We start from the raw sequence: 26,961 nt of genomic DNA on the forward strand, positions 1-26,961 counted from the left end.
CCACACCCCAGACCCATACCCAGTATTAGGGACCCCCAGTGACAGAGAGGCCTTGACGCACGGCCTGGGGGCTTAGCCCTATATCTGCAGATATATGCAACCAACATCTCTGTATTATCTGATTAATATGTAGTTATTTTCTCATTCAGTGTGCAATTGGGATACAAAATGTTTTTTTTCCTAGACAGAATTACCCCTCCCTTTTGGCACCTGAATGACACACCTCTGATTGAGCAGCTTACCAACCAAAATGTAGTACTGCCAGTGGCAATTGCCTCCTTTTGTGCATCAGAGGCATTGGCGCAACGCTCCACCCCCACCCCCCTGACATGGACACAACACTGACTACGCAGGGCTGCGCTAGGCTGCCATTGGCCCACGCTACCAGCGTGGGCCAATGGCACGCCAAGAGAAGACACAATTACTGTACAGTAGGAGAGAAAGAAAAAAAAAAACACAAACTCAATAAAGAAATGACAGGACTTACTCTCAGATGGAGCGGCTGAGGCGGTGGGGGCTGGAAGGGTGCCCTGGTCTGCAATCGGAGTCACTGTGGGAAAATGTCAAAAATGAGAACAAGGATGGATTGTACAGTATGGTCGACCGAAAGATTGTCGACAGTCATAAGGTCGACATACTGCAAGGTCGACAGGTGTCTAGGTCGACATGGGATAAGATCGACAGGTCATCAGGTCGACACAAGCATTAGGTCGACATGGTCTAGGTCGACAGTCAAAAAGTTCACCATTGAGTTTTTCATTATTGTTGACTGAATGTCGACACAGTCAACATGGACAATAGAAAAGTGCATTGCGTCCCCTCAGCCTCGGCCAAAGGCACGCCAAGAAAATACACAAGTTGGAAAGGAAGAAAAAATACACAAACTCAATAAAGAAATGACAGGACTTACTTTCAGACGGAGCGGCTGAGGCTGTAACGGCCCGCAAGGGCAGGGTGTCCTCCTCGCCTTCAAGCGGAGGCACTGTGTGAAGATGAGAAAAATGAGAAAGTGTGCTGTTTAAATAAAGTTACTGTACTCATTACTGGGTTTACAAAAAGGCGTGGACTGGATTTTATAAAGTGCTGCGCCCGCCATACTGTACTTTAGAAAATCCACTCTGCTCCAAAGTGGATAGGACACATACCGCTGCGCATTCCCTGCTTACGGCTGCCCTGGATAGTGGTTGTTTCAAAAGGAGGCTGTAACGATCAGATCAGGTGATCGATCAAATTAACGTATGCCTCCTGTTATGATTATCTGTGCAATCAATGTATGTCTGATATGTTTGGTAAAATCATGCCGCCTGTGATTATTATGTGGGAGATCAGAACATGTCATGTATTATGTGTGTGGACTATTGGTGACCCAGGGAGTGTAGCCATCTGTGGACTCCTCTGGAGTTAGGATGTAAGATAAGATCTGAGACCCCTCATAAACCAGATTGGGGGGGAGAGCAATAGTGTCCAGCCAACCGGCCAAAGTGGCTCTGGCCCTGCACTAAATGACCTCTTATCACTTGAGGAATGTATAAGATCTACTTCAAAGCAGGGACAAATTCTTTATGGGAAAGATCTAGGGACCTTCACTAGGCTCAGCAAGGGAATGGTTAAAAATCCCAAGGGTGGGAGGGATGAGGGAGGCTGCAGATAAAACCTCTGTACCTTGGGATAGTCAGTGTCACTACCTGGGGGTCGAGCAAGCAGGCTGTAGGCGACGAGAGATTTCTTGTGGAGGACCCCCCCACTTCAGGATTGTAGGATACGGTTCTGTCTTTTTTCCCTTTTTATTTTTGAAATTGCATTTAAAACTTGTGTGTACTTTTAAAAACATTGTAAAATCTTGTAACTATTTTCTAAAGCTCTGTAGTATTTCTAGGAATAAATAATACATATTCCCAGTTCTGGTTCTGTGTTCTTAAGACTCATTAGCCTCAGAAGAGAAAGGCTGGAAAGCGTTACCATTGTTATCTTGTATTGTGTGGTCAGGGGCGAGCCAAGCCGCCCCTTGCGCAGTTTCAGGCGCTAAAATCAGGTTTTGGCTGGTGGCAGTGTACCTCAAGGAAAGGACCCGAGTGTCCTGAGTGAACCCCAGTCACGGCCGGCGCTGCTCAGATTGACGTATCGGAGCAGGCGACCGGTGGGTCCGTGACATTTGGTGGCAGCGGTGGGATGGAGAATTCATTTTTCTCTTTAAGAACTTAAGTGAGTGTGGGTAGAATTTTGTGAGAAATACCCACATCACCAGAATCAGAACTCAGAGCTTTACTATAGTTTTAAAAGTCACACAGTGAGTGCAATTTCTGTTCCCCTTCCTTCTCTTGTTTTTCTTTCCTATCATTTTATTTGACAAGTGTGAGACTCCGGATGGCTGATTACCAGCAGATGAGGAGAGATGACCTGGCGGTCGTGTGTGTGCAGAGGAATATCCCTTGGTCTGGCCAGAGTAGAAAACGTATGATTCAGGCACTAGTGGATGCCGATCGGACTCTAGCTGCTGGAGGAAACCAGTCCATGGACAATCCTACCCCAGGGGCTCAGTCAGCACTGGACAGTACAAACGATGCCGCGCCAGGGTTAAACCGTTCTGCTGGACCCAGCAAGTCTACACTGCCGAGCGACCTTCTAGCTGTTATCAGGCAAATTAAGAATGTGAACCCCGTATTCGCTTTGCAGGTGGTGCAGTTCTGCCAAGGCATTGTCGACAGAGAGGCTGCGGAGCGCAAAGCCATTGTCGACAGAGAGGCTGCTGAGTGCAAAGCCATACGAGAGGCTGAGAAGCGCAAAGCCGTACGAGAGGCTGAGGCTGCAGAGCGTCAGGCCCAGCGTGAGTACCAGTTGGAACTGGTGAGGCTCAGGGGGCTGATCGCTGTTGGTGAACCAGTGGAAGATGATACAGGGCATCAGGATGGCGAACCTTTACGTGAGACTTTATCTGCCGTGGCTACTGAGTTAGCAGGAGATGGGCTTCGTACTGAACTTTTACTGTCTGCGGAAGTAAATAATGTGTTGGATCATGATGTGGACTCTGTTATCAATCATGGGGAGCCTAACAAGGGACAGAGGTCCCAAATGACCGCTGACGCGAATTTCACCGGACCGCGTCATGCACAGTTCCCTGTCTTGGAAGCAGACAGAGGAAGCCAAGCGAGTGTCAGCTTGGTTGTGAGTAATGAGCTGGCCCTGGACACTACAGCCGATGCTCAGAGAGGTGACATCTCTGCTAGTACCAGGGAGACTGTAGGATGTGTGGCAGTCAGGGAGACTGCAGAGTACCAATCCCCTACAGCACCAGAAGAGCCCAGTGAGTATTCTGACCCATATGGTGATGATTATCCGTTTAGGCTTATGAGCCCAGAAGAACTCACTACAGAATGTCAGCTGCAAGGTATCTCCTGCCCCAACAATTCCCGCTGGGAGATGATCAAGCGGCTCACCCGTGCACGAAATGATGAGCGCAATGTTTTCGGCATGTATCGCGGTGAGTTCCTAACCTGGGGTCCCGATGCGACTCCTTGGTTACTGCTGAGAGACCTGACGGACTGTTTTGAAATAGCGCAGCAATATGCTTATGATTGTAAAAAGCTCGATACTCCATGGTGGAAAGAGCAGTGCCGCTGGGCAGAGGCTGAAAGGAATCGCCTGGAACAGCTTCTATCACCAGCCATGGAACCAACGACACAGCCTACCGGGGTTTCCCTCATGGACATGGTACCCGGGCCTGCTACAATCGGTGTGGAACCTGTTCCAGAGACCTCACATCACAAGGCCCAGTTTAAACTGCTGGAAGATGTGAGCAGCATGTTCCCTCCCGTTGCTCCAGATTTGTTGCCGGAAGCGGCTGGCTGCATAGTGAAAGTATGCAGGGGAGAGACTATGTCGGAAATAGGAATGGGACTTTCTGACTGTATGCACACAAGTATGTGTGGGACTACTGATGTGGGACTTTTATTAACTCCACACATATCTGTCACTAACCCTTCTGAACCATATGATGCATCTCAGGTAGTATGCAACCATGCTGAACATTGCAATGTTGTTATTTTGTGTGAAGCCCCTGGGATGATCTGTGATAGTGCCGTACCTTCGGTAGAGGTGGAGGATGAGTTAGAGACAGGTATAGTGGGTAATCCTTGCCAGTTTGTGGGGTTAAACGAATGCCCTAATCTGGTTGGGAATGAGACACCCTCACTCATCAGTGGTAGGAGTGCTGCTGGTGATGTCATTAAGGTTGCTGTGCTAGAAGTTAACCCTGTTCTTCCAGTGATGTCTGGTTGTGACATGGTGCCCGGGGACGCTAACTGCACAAATGGGACAGATCTGAGTTGGTTGCAGGCAGCGCATGTACCTGCCAATAAGCTACTGGTGACAACATGCTCAGATAACGTCATTCCTGCTCAGAGACAATGGGATCCAGATATAGCGGGGTTGCCATGGTGCAATTGTAAGCCAGCAGGATGGGCCCCATGTGTTGTGGAAGATGCACAGGCTAATTTGCAGGTATTGCAGGATGTCTCCCCAGGTTATGATATTGATGTTACTGTTGATAATGTGATGTCTTGCTCTAATGTGGGAAATGTGGTACCAGGTATAATAAGTGACCTGGTGGGTCCTGTGTGCACTGTAGGCATGTCTGATAGGGAGAGAGTGTCCCTTACTGCAGCTTTCCCCCCAAACCCCCCTCCTTACTGTAGCCACACAAACACAGATACAGGAACACAGCAGGGGTTCCCTCCAGATACTGAGAACCCTCCAGAGAGTGCATTTTTCCAGCATCACTGGATAACGGATGCCTCTCCTGAGAACCTCAGTGGCACCACCCCAGCCACAGAACCTGCGGGTCTGGGAGGGAAGGTCAGGCTCAGGAAGGTGTCCTGGACTGCCATGGAAAGCTTGGCTTTCCACGCAGAACTGAGAATCAACCCTGCACAGGCTGCCCCATACCTGGGAAGTGGGAAAGATACCCCTGGGTACAGTGAGAGGGTTGTTTCAGGGATAGAGCCAGTGGCTAGTAGGGAAGCTGCTGTGTGCAACCAGAAGGGTGGGAGGGCCCGAGAAGCACAGGTAAACTCAGCTCCATTAACCTCAGGAAAGCTGAGCTGGGATGTTCCCAAGACAGGGGACAAGGACCTGCTGGTATTCCCCCTTGCAGACACGTGCCCCCCTTCACAATTCACACACACAGACACAGAGGGCGAGTCTCCTCACAAAAGGATGAGGTGTGTGGTGTTGAGTGAGTGGACCTTCCCCCCAGTGAAGGGGAGGGGGGGTCAGTCAGCTCAGGAGAGGTGCTGGGAAGACATTTTTCAGTCTGTATATAGTGCTGGGAGAATGCCCCACACCTGTGGTATAGTTAAACGTGCCGAGTTACGAGTCCCAGGGGGATGGCCATTTGGGGTGTGGCGGAATGGTCTGGTACTGATCTCAGTGAGTAAGGCCAAACTGCCAGCTGCAGGGGAGAATCCGTGTCCAGGAGTCCGACGCACAGCTGTGGTGGGCTGTGTCAATACCAGCCGGGATGGGCACAGCTCCCACTATATCAGTGTGCTCACAGACTATGGGTTCGAGGACACCTGTGTGCTTTTAGTTTGCCATCTCCTGCGAGAGGGACAGGGACTATGCCCATTGCCCACCCTAGCCACGGCTATGGCGTCAGGTGGTGCCATGACAGACGTCAAGTATAGTGAAGTGTTAGTACAGATCCCGCAGAATCAATGGCAGTCTGTCTCAGCACAGAGACCACTGCTACCTGTCCAGGTGATGTAGTTAATAGCGCACTGATGAGACGGTGACGTGGGTCACCGCCTCTGTGCGCCATTTTAAAAGGGGGAGGTGTAACGATCAGATCAGGTGATCGATCAAATTAACGTATGCCTCCTGTTATGATTATCTGTGCAATCAATGTATGTCTGATATGTTTGGTAAAATCATGCCGCCTGTGATTATTATGTGGGAGATCAGAACATGTCATGTATTATGTGTGTGGACTATTGGTGACCCAGGGAGTGTAGCCATCTGTGGACTCCTCTGGAGTTAGGATGTAAGATAAGATCTGAGACCCCTCATAAACCAGATTGGGGGGGAGAGCAATAGTGTCCAGCCAACCGGCCAAAGTGGCTCTGGCCCTGCACTAAATGACCTCTTATCACTTGAGGAATGTATAAGATCTACTTCAAAGCAGGGACAAATTCTTTATGGGAAAGATCTAGGGACCTTCACTAGGCTCAGCAAGGGAATGGTTAAAAATCCCAAGGGTGGGAGGGATGAGGGAGGCTGCAGATAAAACCTCTGTACCTTGGGATAGTCAGTGTCACTACCTGGGGGTCGAGCAAGCAGGCTGTAGGCGACGAGAGATTTCTTGTGGAGGACCCCCCCACTTCAGGATTGTAGGATACGGTTCTGTCTTTTTTCCCTTTTTATTTTTGAAATTGCATTTAAAACTTGTGTGTACTTTTAAAAACATTGTAAAATCTTGTAACTATTTTCTAAAGCTCTGTAGTATTTCTAGGAATAAATAATACATATTCCCAGTTCTGGTTCTGTGTTCTTAAGACTCATTAGCCTCAGAAGAGAAAGGCTGGAAAGCGTTACCATTGTTATCTTGTATTGTGTGGTCAGGGGCGAGCCAAGCCGCCCCTTGCGCAGTTTCAGGCGCTAAAATCAGGTTTTGGCTGGTGGCAGTGTACCTCAAGGAAAGGACCCGAGTGTCCTGAGTGAACCCCAGTCACGGCCGGCGCTGCTCAGATTGACGTATCGGAGCAGGCGACCGGTGGGTCCGTGACAGAGGCATTTGCCAGTGCAGTACCGGATGTACACTAGTACTGCCAGTGGCAATTGCCTCCTTTTGTGCATCAGAGGCCTTGGCGCAACGCTCCACCCCCACCCCCCTGAAGAAAAAATACACAAACTCAATAAAGAAATGACAGGACTTACTCTCAGATGGAGCGGCGCCGCTTGTTGAGGCGGTGGGGGCTGTATCGGCCTGCATTTCCCTCCTCCTCCTCCTCTGAAGTCCTGTGTAAAAATAACATTTACAGTATACTGTAGTGTCCTTTCAAACATTAGTGCATTGGGTCAACACCACTAGGTCGACAGAAAGCAAGGTCGACATGGGTTTAGGTCGACTTTGGTCAAGGTCGACATTTCATTTGGTCAACACACCTACTATTACAGCATTCCCGCCAGACAATGGGCCTTATTCTGATCGGTGCAGATTTCTCCGCATGCGGTCATCCCGCCGATGGTCACTCTGCGCATGTGCAGGCGATTTCGCCGCACGTATTCTTTACACGCCGCACAGGGGGCGTAGAGGGGCGTGAGGGGCTACTTAGCCTCATTACCCTATGCATACGCCCCGCGTTTCATGGGCGTTCCCATGCAAATGCGGGGCGTATGCATGGTAATGAAGCCGTGACGCGTGTGTAGGGGGCGGGCATCTGACATCGCCGGATGTCAGCTGCCCGCCCCCATACATGATTTCACACGGACAAGTGTCCGTGTGGTCTTGGGTGGCGGGACCTGGTGGAGCGTGCGGCCCTGCATTCGATGTTCGGCGACCATCGAATGCAGGGGCTGCTCCCAAGACGGAGGAGGCGTATCCCCGTCCACTTTCATGCGGATCGCCACATATCCGCGTACGGACGGAGGTGGCGATCCGTATGGAAGGCGGGGATTCGCCTGCACGGTCGTGGCCGCATATTCTCATCGGGCCGCACCGATCAGAATAAGGCCCAATGTTTGTACCGTCATGTGATCAGGGACGTCATCACAGCTACTGTACATACTGTACTGTATACAGTAAGTCTGGCCACGCGTGAGAGCGCTACGCCGCTACGACGGTGGCACGGGGAGCTGGAGGGCTTGCACCAATACTAACCCTAATACAATGAGCCATGGGACGAGCCATGGGACGTGCAATCGCAGCTTGGCTCCGACATCTCCGCATCGCCATCTCCTGACGCTGCGACATACCTGTACTGTACTGTACAGTACTTGCGACAGTGTCCTACATGCGCCAAATACTGTATACTGTACAGCCAAATACAGTATACTGTACTGTACAGTACCTGTATACTGTAGTATTTTTTTAAAAATACAGTATATACAGTACCTGTATATACAGTACTGTACTGTGTGCTGCATTACCTAATACAGTACATTATTTGCTGATACAGTATGTCCTTAAAAATTGTGTTTCGGGGTAATTATTATCTGCAAATATTGGGGAAGATGTAGAACCGGCCCTTTGAGGGTGACCAAACTGCTGATGCGGCCCCGGATTAATTTGAGTTTGACACCCCTGCCCTAGTGGATGATAGGGCATGAAATACAGTTTCGCCTGTCAGCACATGGCGGATTCCAAAAACACTGGAATATACTATGTCGACCTTTTGAATGTTGACATACTGTAATGCTTGTGTCAATCTAATCACATGTCCACCTTGGCCCATGTCGACCTTCCTGACAGTCGACCTAATGACTGTAGACCTAAGTTCATTCTGACCGATGTCCCGATTACCTTTTTTCATAGTAAACCACCCCCACTACCAACGCCGACCCGAAGCGTGGCGAGCGCAGCGAGCCCACGAGGGGCGGCGTTACGTGTCCAACGACCTTTTCATAACCCCACTATCCACGTCGCCGTGGAGTTTAGAACAGAAAGTGTGGCGAGCGCAGCGAGCCACCGAGCCCAGCAAGCACCGCGAGGGGACACGGATATGTACCTGTACAGATAAACGCTTACCCACGCGGGCTTCACAGGTGTCCGCGTCCCCTTGCGTTTGTGTCTATCCAATTATCCATACCCGCTATAATAACAGTAAATACTGTACTACAGTACTAATGTACTTTAATTTTGTTAATGTCATGTACTGTACAGTACCTCTGCTCAGCTTGGCCCTCAATTTGGCCAGTTTATCTGGCTGCCTCCGAAGCAGGTCACTCCACCTCTTCTGCAGCGAGAGGATACTCCTATCCCTGTGCAGGACTTCCAAAATCTCCTCCTTTGCGCTCCTGTATGCGCTGTTCTTCTCTGCATTACTGGCCAAGGATTTGTCCACATGCCGCAGCAAAATCAGGAGCTCCGCATCACAGAAGTTTCTGTTTCTGTGCGCCATGTTGTCTACAGTATACTGTAATGGTGGCCGCCTTCCACGCATGTCACATGTCGACACAGGTCACATGTCAAACAAAAAACGGAAGCCCTCCACTAAAAACGGAAAAATTCGCAGTACAAATTCCACTTAACACGGAAAAATTCGCATAACAAACCTGCGCCGCATAAACTTAAACGCCTTACAGCCTTCACAGATTACGGAAACCCTCCACTAAATATGGAAAAATTCGCAGAAGAAACTTGCGCCGCATAAACTGTACATACTGTACAGTATTAATCGCAGGAATAATACTGTAGCAGCTGCAACGCACAGTTTATTAAATTAAATTAATACAGTATGAGGCCTCCCATATACTGTACTGTACGGTATGAAGACACAATTTTATTAAAGTTAAGAAACTCATTCACTGTATAGTACTGTACAGTACTGGATTGATTACTTTAGCCTACTGACTACCATGTGTCCTGCGTTTTGTGTCATGCGCTGGGGAGTGTTCACTTCCAAAATGGATTCTGCTCAGAGACTGAGACAGCGTTACAGCTACGCAGAGCTGATCATTTTGGTTAGCTGCCGGGACAAGCCTCTGAGCAGTAACCGGGAGAAGCGCAATGCTTATAAGGATGCGCGCAGGATAATAATGCGCAAGTACTGCCGGCTGCGCAGGATTAGGTCACTCCAAAGAAAATGGAGTGACCTAGTCACAAGGCAGCCTGCGAAGCTGGAGGCCCTGCGCCGTTCCGTCGCCAGTAAGTACTGTACACTACTCCTGTTAAGGCCCATACACACTTGAAGATTTTCATTTCAAAAGACTTTGCCAAAATCTTTGATAGATATATCTGTCACCAAAGTAGTGCGTACACACTGATCTATTTTCCCAAAAGAGCAAGAGATGTTCAGGAGGTGAAAGACTTTGCTGAAAATCTTTCATGTAAAAGGCTATTTACTGTACATAATGGGCTGGGTTTGATTTCCAAGGGTGGGAGAAGGGGCCATATTATTCTGTGCATTTCAGTTTTTGGGTCCTGATTCAGAATTGATCGCTGGGCGGAGTATATTCGGAGAAATGCGATTTTGCATGCGATATCAAACGCAATTTAATACCTCTTTATTTCCCGACTATCCACTACGGCGTGGAGTCGTAATTATACAGTGTGGCGAGCGCAGCGAGCCACTGAACCCGAAGCGTGGCGAGCGGACACGGATTATGGTACATTACTGATATCGCATTCCGTGTCCCCTTGCGGCGCTCGCCACGTTTCGGGCTCGGTGTCTCGCTGCGCTCGCCACACTATATAAAATCAACTCCACGCCACAGCGGATAGTGGGGATATGAACAGGTATTAAATCGCATGTGATATCGCATGCGATTTAGTGGCGCCGTGAAACTACACAAGTACCCGCCGGTCTATCGGATTATGTGTGTACGCAGCACGGGCTGAAAGATTAGCCACTTTCAGCCCGCATGCCGCCCCGCCGCCTCCCCCTGCTCCCTCCCCCAACATGCACCTAAATTCCGGCTACAGTACCCCTCCGAATGGCCACAATTTCATCAGGCTGCTGGGCACCCCTCCGCCCGCAGGTCCTTCCGGCCACACGCCCACCTGACATGTCTGCCTGGATGCCCCCGCACCCCCGCAGCAGCTTCCAGGGTCCCCAGCCGCTGCCTCCTCATACAGTATGTTAAAAAAAAAAGCAGTTGTTAAAACTTTTATAAAATGAGACCACTGCCATCAATGTGAGATTGCCCACAAGTGTATTTATATTATAGATATATTTATGTATATACAGTATATAGTTAAATATATATATCTATATATCTATATATATATAATATATATATTATATTTATAGATAATATATATATATATATATATATATATATATATACTGTATATATATACTGTATACAGTGTACTGTATATACTGTATATATATCTATTATAATGTGTAAGGGGCATTATGGTTATAAGGACATTAATAACATGTGTCATGTGTAAGGGGCATTACTGTGTGGTATTATCAGGGGTGCCGAGAGAAAGGGGTAGGGGGTACAAATTACCCAGGCCAAAGTCTGATGGATGATGTCCCTGATCACATGACGGTACAAACTGTCTGGCGGGAATGCTGTAATACTGTAAGTGAAGGCTGCGTGGGCCACATGTCGAGGTCTTGCGGGCCAGATTTGGCCCATGGGCCTTGTGTTTGACACAAGTGCACTAGAGCGTGGTGGGATAATAAAATACAGTACTTGTACTTTACTGTACTAATGTTTGAAAGGACACTACAGTATACTGTAAATGTTATTTTTACACAGGACGTCAGAGGAGGAGGAGGGAAAGGGCACTTTTGTCATCAAGTGGAAGCGTGGCAAGCGGTATGTGTCCTATCCACTTTGGTGGGGAGTGGATTTTATAACGTACAGTATGGCATCCGCAGCACTTTATAAAATCCAGTCCACGCCTTTTTGTAAACCCACCCCTTCCCCATTTACAGTAATAAGAGTAGAGTAACTTTATGAAAACAGCACATTTTCTAATTTTTCTAATTTTCCCACAGTGCCTCCGCTTGAAAGTTTGCAGGCCGCTACAGCCGCCCCATCCGGCTCAACAGGCGCAGCCGCTGCCCAGTTTGAGAGTAAGTCCTGCCATTTCTTACCGTGGTTTTTGGGATCATTTGAATTTTTTTTCTATTTTTTAACCCCTAACCCTCTTTTCATACTTACCAAGTCCCCGGGCGTCCACAGCAGGCTTCCGGCATCTTCTCCAGGGTCTCCAGCGGTCCCAGGAATGCATTGCGCGCGCACACTCGCGCAATGCATTCCTGGGACCGCTGGAGACCAGGAGAAGATGTCGGAGGCCTGCTGTGGACGCCCGCGGACTGCGCGGACGCCGAGGGACGCCCGGGGACCATCAGGGGACAGGTAAGTACTGTATGGCTGCAAAAAAAATATTCCAAAAACCGGAAAATTCCCCTATCCAAAATGCTCGCGGTCCTGAGCATTTCGGATAGGGGATACTCAACCTGTACTGTACTGTATTTGGGAAAATCTGAAAGTTTTCTTCAAATGTGATGACTGGATTCCCCTTTTCAAAGCTGCATTGTACTAGAGATGCCAGTTCAACCTCCTTTCTGTAGTGTTAAGTGCAGACAGATACAGTAATTTGATTAAGGGTCGCTATAAACCTGCATTGTCTAAAGACTGCATTGTCTAAAAAGGACATTTACATTTGAATCTTGTATCTGTGAAAGGAAAAATCACACTATTAGCCTCCCCACTCCAAGTACACTAACTCATTAGCATTTCTATCTGGTACCAACCCCCACTAATGTATTGTCGTTTATACTGTAGGATACTGTATTTGTGAGAAACTGAAGCCAACCTTCCCTCGATGATTTACAGTAAATAAAAATTAAAAGACATGAAATGTTAGCATTGAAAAATGTTGGTTGGTTTATTTAGCAAAATATTTTGTCAAAAAGTTATACAGTATTCAGTGATGAAGCGCACATACTGTAGCGGTATAAAAGTGCAGCATCACCCATGTGCCCCCCCCAGTCCTCTGCCCCTGCAGCAGCATTCAGTTGGTCGACCTAAAGATGGTCGACAGTCATTAGGGCCTCACCACTAGGTCGACATACTGCAAGGTCCACATGGGACAAGGTCAACAAGTCATTAGGTCGGCATAGGATTTTTCACTGTTTAAAGAGCCGACAGGCGGTATTTCATGCCCTAATATCCACTAGGGCAGTGATGGCTAACCTTGACACTCCAGCTGTTATTGAACTACACATCCCAGCATGCCCTGCTACAGTTTTACTATTTGGCCATGCTAAAACTGATGCAGGGCATGCTGGGATGTGTAGTTCAACAACAGCTGGAGTGTTAAGGTTAGCCATCACTGCACTGGGGCATTGTGGGAGAATAAAATAGTGTGCCGAGTGCATGGACACTTAAAACTACAGTACTGTATGTCGACATTCGGGTAAAAAAAAACAGTGGAAAAACCCCATGTTGACCTTTTTGACTGTCGACCTAGACCATGTCGACCTAATGCTTGTGTCGACCTGATGACCTGTCGATCTTATCCCATGTCGACCTAGACACCTGTCGACCTTGCAGTATGTCGACCTTATGACTGTCGACAATCTTTCGGTCGACCATACCAAGCGCAGCGGTCCTATCCACTTTGGAGCGGAGTTGATTTTATAAAGTACACTATAGCGGCCGCAGCACTTTATAAAATCCAGTCCACGCCTTTTTGTAAACCCAGTAATGAGTGCAGTAACTTTATTTAAACAGCACACTTTCTCATTTTTCTCATCTTCACACAGTGCCTGCGCTTGAAGGCGAGGAGGACACCCTGCCCTTGCGGGCCGTTACAGCCTCAGCCGCTCCGTCTGAAAGTAAGTCCTGTCATTTCTTTATTGAGTTTGTGTATTTTTTCTTCCTTTCCAACTTGTGTATTTTCTTGGCGTGCCTTTGGCCGAGGCTGAGGGGACGCAATGCACTTTTCTATTGTCCATGTTGACTGTGTCGACATTCAGTCAACAATAATGAAAAACTCAATGGTGAACTTTTTGACTGTCGACCTAGACCATGTCGACCTAATGCTTGTGTCGACCTGATGACCTGTCGATCTTATCCCATGTCGACCTAGACACCTGTCGACCTTGCAGTATGTCGACCTTATGACTGTCGACAATCTTTCGGTCGACCATACCAAGCGCAGCGGTCCTATCCACTTTGGAGCGGAGTTGATTTTATAAAGTACACTATAGCGGCCGCAGCACTTTATAAAATCCAGTCCACGCCTTTTTGTAAACCCAGTAATGAGTACAGTAACTTTATTTAAACAGCACACTTTCTCATTTTTCTCATCTTCACACAGTGCCTGCGCTTGAAGGCGAGGAGGACACCCTGCCCTTGCGGGCCGTTACAGCCTCAGCCGCTCCGTCTGAAAGTAAGTCCTGTCATTTCTTTATTGAGTTTGTGTATTTTTTCTTCCTTTCCAACTTGTGTATTTTCTTGGCGTGCCTTTGGCCGAGGCTGAGGGGAGGCAATGCACTTTTCTATTGTCCATGTTGACTGTGTCGACATTCAGTCAACAATAATGAAAAACTCAATGGTGAACTTTTTGACTGTCGACCTAGACCATGTCGACCTAATGCTTGTGTCGACCTGATGACCTGTCGATCTTATCCCATGTCGACCTAGACACCTGTCGACCTTGCAGTATGTCGACCTTATGACTGTCGACAATCTTTCGGTCGACCATACCAAGCGCAGCGGTCCTATCCACTTTGGAGCGGAGTTGATTTTATAAAGTACACTATAGCGGCCGCAGCACTTTATAAAATCCAGTCCACGCCTTTTTGTAAACCCAGTAATGAGTACAGTAACTTTATTTAAACAGCACACTTTCTCATTTTTCTCATCTTCACACAGTGCCTGCGCTTGAAGGCGAGGAGGACACCCTGCCCTTGCGGGCCGTTACAGCCTCAGCCGCTCCGTCTGAAAGTAAGTCCTGTCATTTCTTTATTGAGTTTGTGTATTTTTTCTTCCTTTCCAACTTGTGTATTTTCTTGGCGTGCCTTTGGCCGAGGCTGAGGGGACGCAATGCACTTTTCTATTGTCCATGTTGACTGTGTCGACATTCAGTCAACAATAATGAAAAACTCAATGGTGAACTTTTTGACTGTCGACCTAGACCATGTCGACCTAATGCTTGTGTCGACCTGATGACCTGTCGATCTTATCCCATGTCGACCTAGACACCTGTCGACCTTGCAGTATGTCGACCTTATGACTGTCGACAATCTTTCGGTCGACCATACCAAGCGCAGCGGTCCTATCCACTTTGGAGCGGAGTTGATTTTATAAAGTACACTATAGCGGCCGCAGCACTTTATAAAATCCAGTCCACGCCTTTTTGTAAACCCAGTAATGAGTACAGTAACTTTATTTAAACAGCACACTTTCTCATTTTTCTCATCTTCACACAGTGCCTGCGCTTGAAGGCGAGGAGGACACCCTGCCCTTGCGGGCCGTTACAGCCTCAGCCGCTCCGTCTGAAAGTAAGTCCTGTCATTTCTTTATTGAGTTTGTGTATTTTTTCTTCCTTTCCAACTTGTGTATTTTCTTGGCGTGCCTTTGGCCGAGGCTGAGGGGACGCAATGCACTTTTCTATTGTCCATGTTGACTGTGTCGACATTCAGTCAACAATAATGAAAAACTCAATGGTGAACTTTTTGACTGTCGACCTAGACCATGTCGACCTAATGCTTGTGTCGACCTGATGACCTGTCGATTTTATCCCATGTCGACCTAGACACCTGTCGACCTTGCAGTATGTCGACCTTATGACTGTCGACAATCTTTCGGTCGACCATACCAAGCGCAGCGGTCCTATCCACTTTGGAGCGGAGTTGATTTTATAAAGTACACTATAGCGGCCGCAGCACTTTATAAAATCCAGTCCACGCCTTTTTGTAAACCCAGTAATGAGTACAGTAACTTTATTTAAACAGCACACTTTCTCATTTTTCTCATCTTCACACAGTGCCTGCGCTTGAAGGCGAGGAGGACACCCTGCCCTTGCGGGCCGTTACAGCCTCAGCCGCTCCGTCTGAAAGTAAGTCCTGTCATTTCTTTATTGAGTTTGTGTATTTTTTCTTCCTTTCCAACTTGTGTATTTTCTTGGCGTGCCTTTGGCCGAGGCTGAGGGGACGCAATGCACTTTTCTATTGTCCATGTTGACTGTGTCGACATTCAGTCAACAATAATGAAAAACTCAATGGTGAACTTTTTGACTGTCGACCTAGACCATGTCGACCTAATGCTTGTGTCGACCTGATGACCTGTCGATCTTATCCCATGTCGACCTAGACACCTGTCGACCTTGCAGTATGTCGACCTTATGACTGTCGACAATCTTTCGGTCGACCATACCAAGCGCAGCGGTCCTATCCACTTTGGAGCGGAGTTGATTTTATAAAGTACACTATAGCGGCCGCAGCACTTTATAAAATCCAGTCCACGCCTTTTTGTAAACCCAGTAATGAGTACAGTAACTTTATTTAAACAGCACACTTTCTCATTTTTCTCATCTTCACACAGTGCCTGCGCTTGAAGGCGAGGAGGACACCCTGCCCTTGCGGGCCGTTACAGCCTCAGCCGCTCCGTCTGAAAGTAAGTCCTGTCATTTCTTTATTGAGTTTGTGTATTTTTTCTTCCTTTCCAACTTGTGTATTTTCTTGGCGTGCCTTTGGCCGAGGCTGAGGGGAGGCAATGCACTTTTCTATTGTCCATGTTGACTGTGTCGACATTCAGTCAACAATAATGAAAAACTCAATGGTGAACTTTTTGACTGTCGACCTAGACCATGTCGACCTAATGCTTGTGTCGACCTGATGACCTGTCGATCTTATCCCATGTCGACCTAGACACCTGTCGACCTTGCAGTATGTCGACCTTATGACTGTCGACAATCCATTTTTGACATTTTCCCACAGTGACTCCGATTGCAGACCAGGGCACCCTGCCCTTGATGTGGCTGGACACCCCTCCTCGTCCTCTTTACCCCTTCCAATATAACAGTCCCTGTGCTTCCATCCGCCATGAAGAAGGTACTGTAAGCATTGCTGCGCATACTGTACAGTATAGTAGGTGTGCGTAGCCCATTTTATTAGGGGGTGCACCATTCAAGGGGCATGTCAATCACTGGACATGTCCATCACCGCCTATTATTACACAAAATGCCACACACTTTAATGCCCATTAGAGATACTGTAATTACACACACAGTAATGCCAATTCCACATACTGTACTGTAATGCCATGCACAGTAATGTCCATTCCACATAATGCCACACACAGTAATGCCCATTCCACATAATGCCACCCAACATACAGTACAGTAATGCCAATTACACATAATGCCACACACCATAATGGCCAACACTCATACTGTAATGCTACACACAGTAATGACCATTTTACATACAGTAATGCTACACACCATACTGCCCATGACACATTATGCCAGGGCTTGACCAATGTTTGTAAAACAGGGATAATAGAAAATGTGCGTTCCAATGGTGCACGTCAAAAATTTACACCGTAATGCCGATTACATGTCACACAGCCAATACATACTGTAGTACTGTATACCACATGCCATAATGCCCATTACACGTTATGCCACACACCGTAATGCCCATTGCACTGCAAACTGTGATGCCCTCACTGTGATGCCCATTACATGGTACACCTCACACTTCGTAATGCCTATTACATGTCACACAGACATTACACATTATGCCTCAGACCGTGATGCCCATTCAACATTAAGCCTCACACCGTGATGCCCATTACACATTATGCCACACACCATGATGCCCATCACACATAATGGTACACACAGTAATGGCCATTACACTGAATGCTATACACTATAATGGCCATTACACATTAGGCCACATACTGTATTGCCCATTACACATTATTTGACACACATTATGCCACACACCGTAATGCCCATTACATACTGTACTGTACAGTATTATGCCACACAACTGCGGCTTACCTACAGTGCATTCTCATTGCTAGATGTTACATGCTTGATGCCAGGGATTTATTGCTCGATGCCAGGGATTACAGTACATCTTATTGCCCTGGTCTACATGCTCCATTCCAGGTGTCTCATGCTCGTTGCCAGAGGGTGTGAAATGCTAATTGCCAGGGGGGTGGGGTGAACTGCTCATTTCCAGGGGTAACATGCATTTTACCAGGGGTTCCATGCTACCTGAGAAGGGGGTGGTTAAATGCTAATTGACAGTGGAAGTTTCATGCTCATTGCTTGGGGGCACACTGCACACACTTTCGGAAAGCATTAAGCACTCTTCGTATCAGATACCTGCCGGAGCCGCATCCTTCTTCCTTTTTAAACTGCATTCCCACATGCCAGAGCCACAGCAGCCTCCTTCCCTTTTGAGCTGCTGCCATATGCTGCACGTCATTTTTGTAAAGCCACCCCCGCCCTATTTACAGTACTAAGAGTACGGTAAGTTTATTAACAGTAAACAGCACTTGTTCTCATTTTTGACATTTTCCCACAGTGACTCCGATTGCAGACCAGGGCACCATAACAGCCCCCACCGCCTCAGCCGCTCCGTCTGAGAGTAAGTCCTGTCATTCCTTTATTGAGTTTGTGTATTTTTTTTTCTTTCTCTCCTACTGTACAGTAATTGTGTCTTCTCTTGGCGTGCCATTGGCCCACGCTGGTACCCTGCGGGCATTCTACAGGCCCCCCCACCAATTGTTAATGTTGATTTATTATGACCAAAGGACAATAAGTGAAAAGCCTAGGTTACGTATTACAGTATGTCCGTAACCAGCGTACCTTTTATACCTACAGTAGGTACGTGCGAACAAATCGTGGCGCAGCGTAGCGTACCTTTATTGTGTATTATACACCAAAGAACCAATACTGTACCTTAATAATAGATCCCTTCGCAGTACTCTGTCTCTAATCTGCGAATACACCTTTAAGGACAGTGTCCGTAATACAGTATACCTTATCGCTATATGCGAATAACAGACGAGACCACAGTATACTGTAGAAGTAAGGAGATAGAAACTCCGTAAATGATGTATTAAAGTCCCTAATGGACAAAAGGGGGTTACAGGAATAGGAAATAACAGGTATAACAAGTAATACAATAGTCTAACAATGAGTATAATAATCAAGCTCTGATAGGGGAAGAAAAACAGACACAGGATACAATCAGCCAACAATACACCGTTACACGTTATGCCACACACCGTAATGCCCATTGCACTGCAAACTGTGATGCCCTCACTGTGATGCCCATTACATGGTACACCTCACACTTCGTAATGCCTATTACAGTACATGTCACACAGACATTACACATTATGCCTCAGACCGTGATGCCCATTCAACATTAAGCCTCACACCGTGATGCCCATTACACATTATGCCACACACCATGCTGCCCATCACACATAATGGTACACACAGTAATGGCCATTACACAGAATGATATACACTATAATGGCCATTACACATTAGGCAACATACTGTACTGTACTGTATTGCCCATTACACATTTTTTGACACACATTATGCCACACACCGTAATGCCCATTACATACTGTACTGTACTGTACATTATTATGCCACACAACTGCGGCTTACCTACAGTGCATTCTCATTGCTAGATGTTACATGCTTGATGCCAGGGATTTATTGCTCGATGCCAGGGATTACATCTTATTGCCCTGGCAGCAGCCTCCTTCCCTTTTGAGCTGCTGCCATATGCTGCACGTCATATCGCACACTTACTGTACTTTACAGTAATAACCATACAGTAACTAGTGTATTACAAGTAATAATAATAATACTACAGTAATAAAAACTTTATTTTTAAAGCATATTTTCTCATTTTTCCACAGTGCTAAGGGTACAAGAGGACGAGGCAGCCTCCACCCCTCATCCAAATCCACCCATGGATAGAGGTAAAGTACAGTACAGTACAGTATACTGTAGTAATAGTAATGCTTACTGTACTGTAAAGTACAGTATTCAACATGTACAGTATTTCTGTTCTAAAACTGTACATTGTTTGTTTGTTTATTTTCACAGAAGAATTAAGAAGAGTGGTGCAAATGCTGCAGGGGATAATAAATCGGATTTTCAATTTATTATTAGAATTAATATAATTTTTTTTTTTTTTTTAATAAAAAATTTATAACAATCATTACTGTCAGTACGTTTCATTAAAGATGGTTTGCAGTTTGTAATTATTACAGTACAGTCTACTGGGCAGGTGTCAGTACAGTACATCTTTCCAAAACTTCTTTACACAGTACCATACAATTTGAATCATGTGTGGGGACTTCAAATACAGTATAATAAAAAATAAAATAAAAAAAACACAGCACATTAATTTAAACAGGACAAAGTCATACAGTATTTTAGGTACAATAATTTAAAGTACTGTTGGTCACAACAAAGCTTTTTGCAAGGCGTGGCTGTCCTTTGTTCTCTATCCAAAACACGCTTGATTTTGCTCATTGTAGAGTGGCATGTGGTGGATAAGGGGAGAAGAAAAAAGAATAGCGTTAGTACTGAATGGTCACAAGGGTTTTGGGGGGGGGGGGACATGTTGGCAGGGGAAGGGGATGGGAGAGAGGGAGAGAGATAATGTACAGTAAGATCATAAACGTACTTTTTTTCCATTTCATTGCCAGTCCTTTGTTCTCGGTCCCAAACACGCTTGATTTTGCTCATGGTAGAGTGTCATGGTGGATAATGGGAGAGAAGAATAAAGAATAACGTTAGTACTGAATGGTCACAAGGGTTTCGGGGGGGGGGGGGGGGGAAGACACATGTTGGCAGGGGAAGGGGATGGGAGAGAGGGAGAGAGATACAGTAATGTACAGTAAGATCATAAACGTACTTTTTTTCCATTTCATTGCCAGTCCTTTGTTCTCGGTCCCAAACTCGCTTGATTTTGCTCATTGTAGAGTGGCATGTGGTGGATAAGGGGAGAAGAATAAAGAATAGCATTAGTACTGAATGGTCACAAGGGTTTCGGGGGGGGGGGGGGGAGACATGTTGGCAGGGGAAGGGGATGGGAGAGAGGGAGAGAGATAATGTACAGTAAGATCATAAACTTACTTTTTTTCCATTTCATTGCCTGTCCTTTGTTCTCTGTCCCAAACACGCTTGATTTTGCTCATGGTAGAGTGTCATGGTGGATAATGGGAGAGAAGAATAAAGAATAACGTTAGTACTGAATGGTCACAAGGGTTTCGGGGGGGGGGGAGACACATGTTGGCAGGGGAAGGGGATGGGAGAGAGGGATAGAGATACAGTAATGTACAGTAAGATCATAAACGTACTTTTTTTCCATTTCATTGCCAGTCCTTTGTTCTCGGTCCCAAACTCGCTTGATTTTGCTCATTGTAGAGTGGCATGTGGTGGATAAGGGGAGAAGAATAAAGAATAGCATTAGTACTGAATGGTCACAAGGGTTTCGGGGGGGGGGGGGGGGAGACATGTTGGCAGGGGAAGGGGATGGGAGAGAGGGAGAGAGATAATGTACAGTAAGATCATAAACTTACTTTTTTTCCATTTCATTGCCTGTCCTTTGTTCTCTGTCCCAAACACGCTTGATTTTGCTCATGGTAGAGTGTCATGGTGGATAATGGGAGAGAAGAATAAAGAATAACGTTAGTACTGAATGGTCACAAGGGTTTCGGGGGGGGGGGGGGAGACATGTTGGCAGGGGAAGGGGATGGGAGAGAGGGAGAGAGATACAGTACAGTACAGTAAGATCATAAACGTACTTTTTTTCCATTTCATTGCCAGTCCTTTGTTCTGTGAGTACAGTAGATGCCAGTTTGAAGAGACGTCTCCAGTTGCTGTGCTACAGTAAGCACGTCCAGCGTGTAACTCTGGGCATCCATAGCAATCCATTTAAAGTGTCCTTTATCTTTGTACAATCAGCCTTTGTAAGCTCAAATTTCCCCATGAGCCGTGTCACTATATCGAGGCGCAGATTTTCTGGGATTGCAAATTTATTACGTTGCCCATCATAATTGACCCGATTGCACCAATTCTTATACAGGTCAAAAGAAACATGCTCTTGGAAAATCTGTTGTGCATAACGGTGCATTTCCATCTTCGCTGCTTTAAAGAGAGTGTTGACACCCTCAGCTGTGATGACTTTGAGTGGCATGTCAGGCAAGGAAATCCCCACAGCGCACAATTCTTTGGGTATGCTTCTAGGTGTTCTTTCATGTAGAGGTGATGTTGTTTGATGTTGAGGTAAGGTTGCGACGATCATATTTCCAGGGGACAATTGGGATGATGCAACCATTGCAGTGTCCATGTTGTTAGAGGCTTGGGATGGTGCATTGTGTCTGTCAGCCAACCAGTGAGATGTCAGTGGGGTACTTGTTAAGTTGGTCTGACGTTGTTGTGTATCTGAAGCATTATGTGTGGCAGGCAACCAGTGAGATGACACTGGTGTTGTGTCCATGTTCACCAATTCATTTGGTAAAACAGTTTCTGTGTCCACGCTAGGGCTGGCCAATCGGTTGGATGAAGCTGGTGTCATCTCCAAATCAGAAAAGTGGAAAGATGTGGTTGGTTGGGTCATTTCCAAGTCAAAATCCTCTGTTTCAAATGCATCAGGGCAGTCAAATTGTGATTGTACTGGATTAGATGTTGTGGGTGTAATGGGTGGCCCTGTAGCAGCTTGCCATTGTTTGGCTTGAGCAAGCATGTCATTCAGACCTCCTGACAGCACTTTAATTTGTCCTGTCAGTACATGAATTTCCGCTTTCAGTTCATCCACATGTACAGACAGTCCATTGTTTTGGGTTTCCAGGCGGGTCATCTTGCCCAAAATGTCTCTCACCAGCCCTGTGCAGCTACATTGTGGTGGGTTGTGATCCAGAAAGTTAAGTTTCCTACGGGACGGTGATTGAGATTTTTGTTCAAGAGGTGTAATGTGAAGCTCCAAAGGGTGCAAGTCATTATCTACGGGAACTGACACATCTGTCACTGTGTTAATGTCTTGCTGTGCATCAGTGTTAATGTCTTGCACCAGACAGTCATCGTGAGATTCTCCTGTAGTCGCGAACAAAGACTTGTTCTTGGCCTTGGCATTTTTACGTAGTTTGACAACAGGAATATTTTCTTTTCCTGCTTTCTTCTTAACGATATTATTTTTAATGTTTGGCACTAATGCAGCCATTCTCTTGGGAGATGCAAGTGTAGGTTCTCCAGAATAGAAATTTTTTGTTTTCACCATCTTCAGTAGGCAGTGCACTCTACAATACACAACAATAAGATTCAAGTTAATACAGTACATACAGTACAGTACAGTACATTAGTTACAGTACAATACAGTAGCATACAGTATTGTATTATGACACCACAGGCTGCTACCCCTGTATAATATACTGTAAAAGTAATGCCGTGACACCACAGGCTGCTCCCTCTGTATAATAATAATGCAATGACACCACAGGCTGCTCCCCCTGTATAATAATTTGTGTCATGGCATTACTATTAATAATAGTAATGCCATGACACAAATTATTATACAGGGGGAGCAGCCTGTGGTCATGGCATTACTTTTATATTATACAGTACAGGTGGAGCACCCTGTGGTGTCATTATTATTGTACAGGGGGAGCAGCCTGTGGTGTCATGGCATTATGCCATGACACCACAGGCTGCTCCCTCTGCATAATAATAATGCCATGACACCACAGGCTGCTACCCCTGTATAATATACTGTAAAAGTAATGCCATGACACCACAGGCTGCTCCCTCTGTATAATAATAATGCAATGACACCACAGGCTGCTCCCCCTGTATAATAATTTGTGTCATGGCATTACTATTAATAATAGTAATGCCATGACACAAATTATTATGCAGGGGGAGCAGCCTGTGGTCATGGCATTACTTTTATATTATACAGGTGGAGCACCCTGTGGTGTCATTATTATTGTACAGGGGGAGCAGCCTGTGGTGTCATGGCATTATGCCATGACACCACAGGCTGCTCCCTCTGCATAATAATAATGCCATGACACCACAGGCTGCTACCCCTGTATAATATACTGTAAAAGTAATGCCATGACACCACAGGCTGCTCCCTCTGTATAATAATAATGCAATGACACCACAGGCTGCTCCCCCTGTATAATAATTTGTGTCATGGCATTACTATTAATAATAGTAATGCCATGACACAAATTATTATGCAGGGGGAGCAGCCTGTGGTCATGGCATTACTTTTATATTATACAGGTGGAGCACCCTGTGGTGTCATTATTATTGTACAGGGGGAGCAGCCTGTGGTGTCATGGCATTATGCCATGACACCACAGGCTGCTCCCTCTGCATAATAATAATGCCATGACACCACAGGCTGCTACCCCTGTATAATATACTGTAAAAGTAATGCCATGACACCACAGGCTGCTCCCTCTGTATAATAATAATGCAATGACACCACAGGCTGCTCCCCCTGTATAATAATTTGTGTCATGGCATTACTATTAATAATAGTAATGCCATGACACAAATTATTATGCAGGGGGAGCAGCCTGTGGTCATGGCATTACTTTTAATGTAATGACTGTACAGTACTTACAATACACCCACAGCTAGGGGATTTTGTACACAGCTAGGGTTTTTTTTTTACACAAATACAGTATGACTGAGTCTGCGAAATAGTCTATTAATATGCGCAAAAATCCCCCCACCTGCGAAAAAATACGTTACTGTACAGTATTTACAGTATTACACCAACAGTATTTACAGTTGCACAGATTATACGAGAATACCCATAGTAGCAGCCTGCCAGTAGTAGCCCACCCTAATAGAGTATTGTCATCGCTAGTCGGGGATCTGCGGCCTATACACACCAGGCAATTTTAACACGTACAATATTCTAAATGGCGCTATCTCTACTGCACTGCACTGTACTGTATGTGGCATCCATGTTGATCCCTAAAATGGCGGAAAATCACGATACCACGTGATCCTATTGCTGTGACTACTTCAATTACTAGTACAGTATGCGGGAAAAAATGCAAAATGATCCGTTATTTACGGTATTACAACAATATTACTGACAATACCCCAATCCAGGATTTATTACACATTATACGGACAATACCCATAGCGGCAGCCTGCAGTAGCCTAATAAAGTATTCTCATCACTAGTCGGGGAACTCTGGACCATACACACCAGGCAATTTTCAAATGAAAAAATCACGATACTGTATCACATGTGCTCCTACTACTGACTAAGCCTGCGAAACAGTCTGTAAACATGAGAAAAACACCGGTCCCCTCGTTTGAGGAAAAAAGACGTGTTTTACGGTATTACACCAATGGTATTACGGAGAGAACTAGTATTTAGCAGCCTACAGTAGCCCACCCTAATAGAGTACTGTCATCGCTAGTCGGGGATTTGCGGCCCATACACACCAGGCAATTTTAACACATTGTACAATATTCTCAATGGCGCTATCTCTACTGCACTGCACTGAACATCAAAAATCACGATATCACTACTCGCTACTGTATACAGTTAGTCTGCGAAACAGACTCTAGTATTTACGGACAATACCCATAGCGGCAGCCTGCAGTATCTGAATACAATATACACAGCAGGCGATTGTATACAGTATTCTGCACCGGGTGCATTTGAACAGTAGGGAAAAAAGGGAAACATCTTCATTCAGGGAAGGGTGGGAAACGAGCGCTTCCGCGCAGGGACCGTTTTGTAGTGCTGCTTACTGTATACTGTAATGCAGCAATCAGTGAAATGTACAAATGACTGTACTACTGTATAGTGTACTTACTGCTCCAGCGAGATGATACTGTACTCTTCTTGCGGAAGGAAGGCAGTATGATGGTAACGCTTGGTAGAACAGGAACGCAGCAACAACTTGACTTTGGATTCAGCAGAATGAATAGTCCAGGTGTACAGGTACAATCTCGTGCTTGTATACAGGCAAGAGATGAAGAGACGATCCGTAGCAATTCTACACGGTTTAGATGCAGAAAAACAAACTGGATTGTTTGACAATTTTAATATCTGTAGCTGAATTTATGTTGGCAGAGACAAAGGAAATCCTTCATGAAGCTGATAGGTGCATTTGAATTATGTACAAACAAAAAGGCAGACTTCAATTAACATATGACTGCAATCAACATCTTATTGTCTGAGGTGTCGGTCTGTGTCTGAGTTTGGAGAAATCTATTGTTGCGGAAAAAAAACGTTCTCTGTAGCGCAGTACAGTATGGGTATTAACTACAGTGTACATGGATGCCTGCCATTGTGAATTTTTGTTTGTGGAAAAGTCCGAAAGAATTTGATAAGCACCAACTACTGTAACTACAGTACCTGTATTAGTTTAAAAAAAAAAAAAGAACGTTTCAAAAATAAAAATATAATGTAACCAACTGAGGATCGAACTACTGATACTGAGATAGTGAAGCCGTGCCTCTACCCGCTAGGCCACTATTGCCTGTGATTCTACTTTTGGCAGATGGTTAGCATGGCTTCTGCACAAATCACATACAGTTCATGACCATACAGTACGTCACTGCGGCTGCGAATAAAAGAAAATAACTCTGTCCGTAAAGTAAGGACAAAATCCGTAGTGTAAAGTATGATACTGTAGGTCCTCAAATAATGTTTTAAGTAGTCATCCAGCAATAGCAAAGGTTAGCATGGCTTCTGTACCAATTACATAAATGACCGTACGTAGCTGCTTCTGCGAATAAATACTGTACAAACTGTCCATAAACTAAGGACAAGATCCGTAGTGAAAAGTGACGTTAGCAAAGGTTAGCGAATTTTATCCCGAAACACGGTCCTCAAGGCAAGGAGTTTTGCCTGAAAAGCTAAATCTATTTTGCGAAAAAAACCGTTCTCTGTAGCGCCGTACAGTATGTACAGTATGGGTATTAACTATCGTGTACATGGATGCCTGCCATTGTGAATTTTTGTTTGTGGAAAAGTCCGAAAGAATTTGATAAGCACCAACTACTGTAACTACAGTACCTGTATTAGTTTAAAAAAAAAAAAAGAACGTTTCAAAAATAAAAATATAATGTAACCAACTGAGGATCGAACTACTGATACTGAGATAGTGAAGCCGTGCCTCTACCCGCTAGGCCACTATTGCCTGTGATTTTACTTTTGGCAGATGGTTAGCATGGCTTCTGCACCAATCACATACAGTTCATGACCATACAGTACGCCACTGCGGCTGCGAATA

General features: G+C 45.8%; 2 protein-coding genes and 2 long non-coding RNA genes across 4 annotated transcripts in view; 2 read left to right on the forward strand and 2 right to left on the reverse strand.

Annotated features, from left to right (window-relative positions):
• Window positions 1-26,961, reverse strand: part of LOC146026510 (uncharacterized) — a 118,401-nt gene that overhangs the window by 25,805 nt on the left and 65,635 nt on the right. Inside the window, exons 4-6 of the mRNA XM_083157249.1 lie at window positions 6,931-7,011; window positions 911-982; window positions 488-550 (exon numbers count right to left, since the gene is read on the reverse strand). Coding sequence (XP_083013375.1) covers window positions 488-550; window positions 911-982; window positions 6,931-6,985 — 190 coding nt within the window. The 5' untranslated portion in view covers window positions 6,986-7,011. The remainder of the gene's footprint in view (window positions 1-487; window positions 551-910; window positions 983-6,930; window positions 7,012-26,961) is intronic.
• Window positions 11,075-11,746, forward strand: LOC146027110 (uncharacterized). The gene is made up of 3 exons (XR_014454675.1): window positions 11,075-11,214; window positions 11,428-11,487; window positions 11,670-11,746. It is a non-coding gene; the product is annotated as an uncharacterized LOC146027110 (long non-coding RNA).
• On the forward strand, window positions 16,256-18,301 carry LOC146026508 (uncharacterized). The gene is made up of 3 exons (XR_014454473.1): window positions 16,256-16,302; window positions 16,626-16,739; window positions 18,231-18,301. It is a non-coding gene; the product is annotated as an uncharacterized LOC146026508 (long non-coding RNA).
• LOC146026509 (uncharacterized) lies at window positions 21,500-25,775 on the reverse strand. Its single transcript, XM_083157248.1, has 2 exons — window positions 25,537-25,775; window positions 21,500-22,980 (listed from the first exon to the last, which is right to left on the reverse strand). Exon 2 carries the CDS (start codon window positions 22,959-22,961, stop codon window positions 21,570-21,572), a length of 1,392 nt encoding a protein of 463 aa, XP_083013374.1. The 5' UTR covers window positions 22,962-22,980; window positions 25,537-25,775; the 3' UTR covers window positions 21,500-21,569.

Source organism: Crinia signifera, chromosome 8, assembly GCF_055691185.1.
Source record: "Crinia signifera chromosome 8, ASM5569118v1, whole genome shotgun sequence".
Lineage (NCBI taxonomy): Eukaryota > Metazoa > Chordata > Amphibia > Anura > Myobatrachidae > Crinia > Crinia signifera.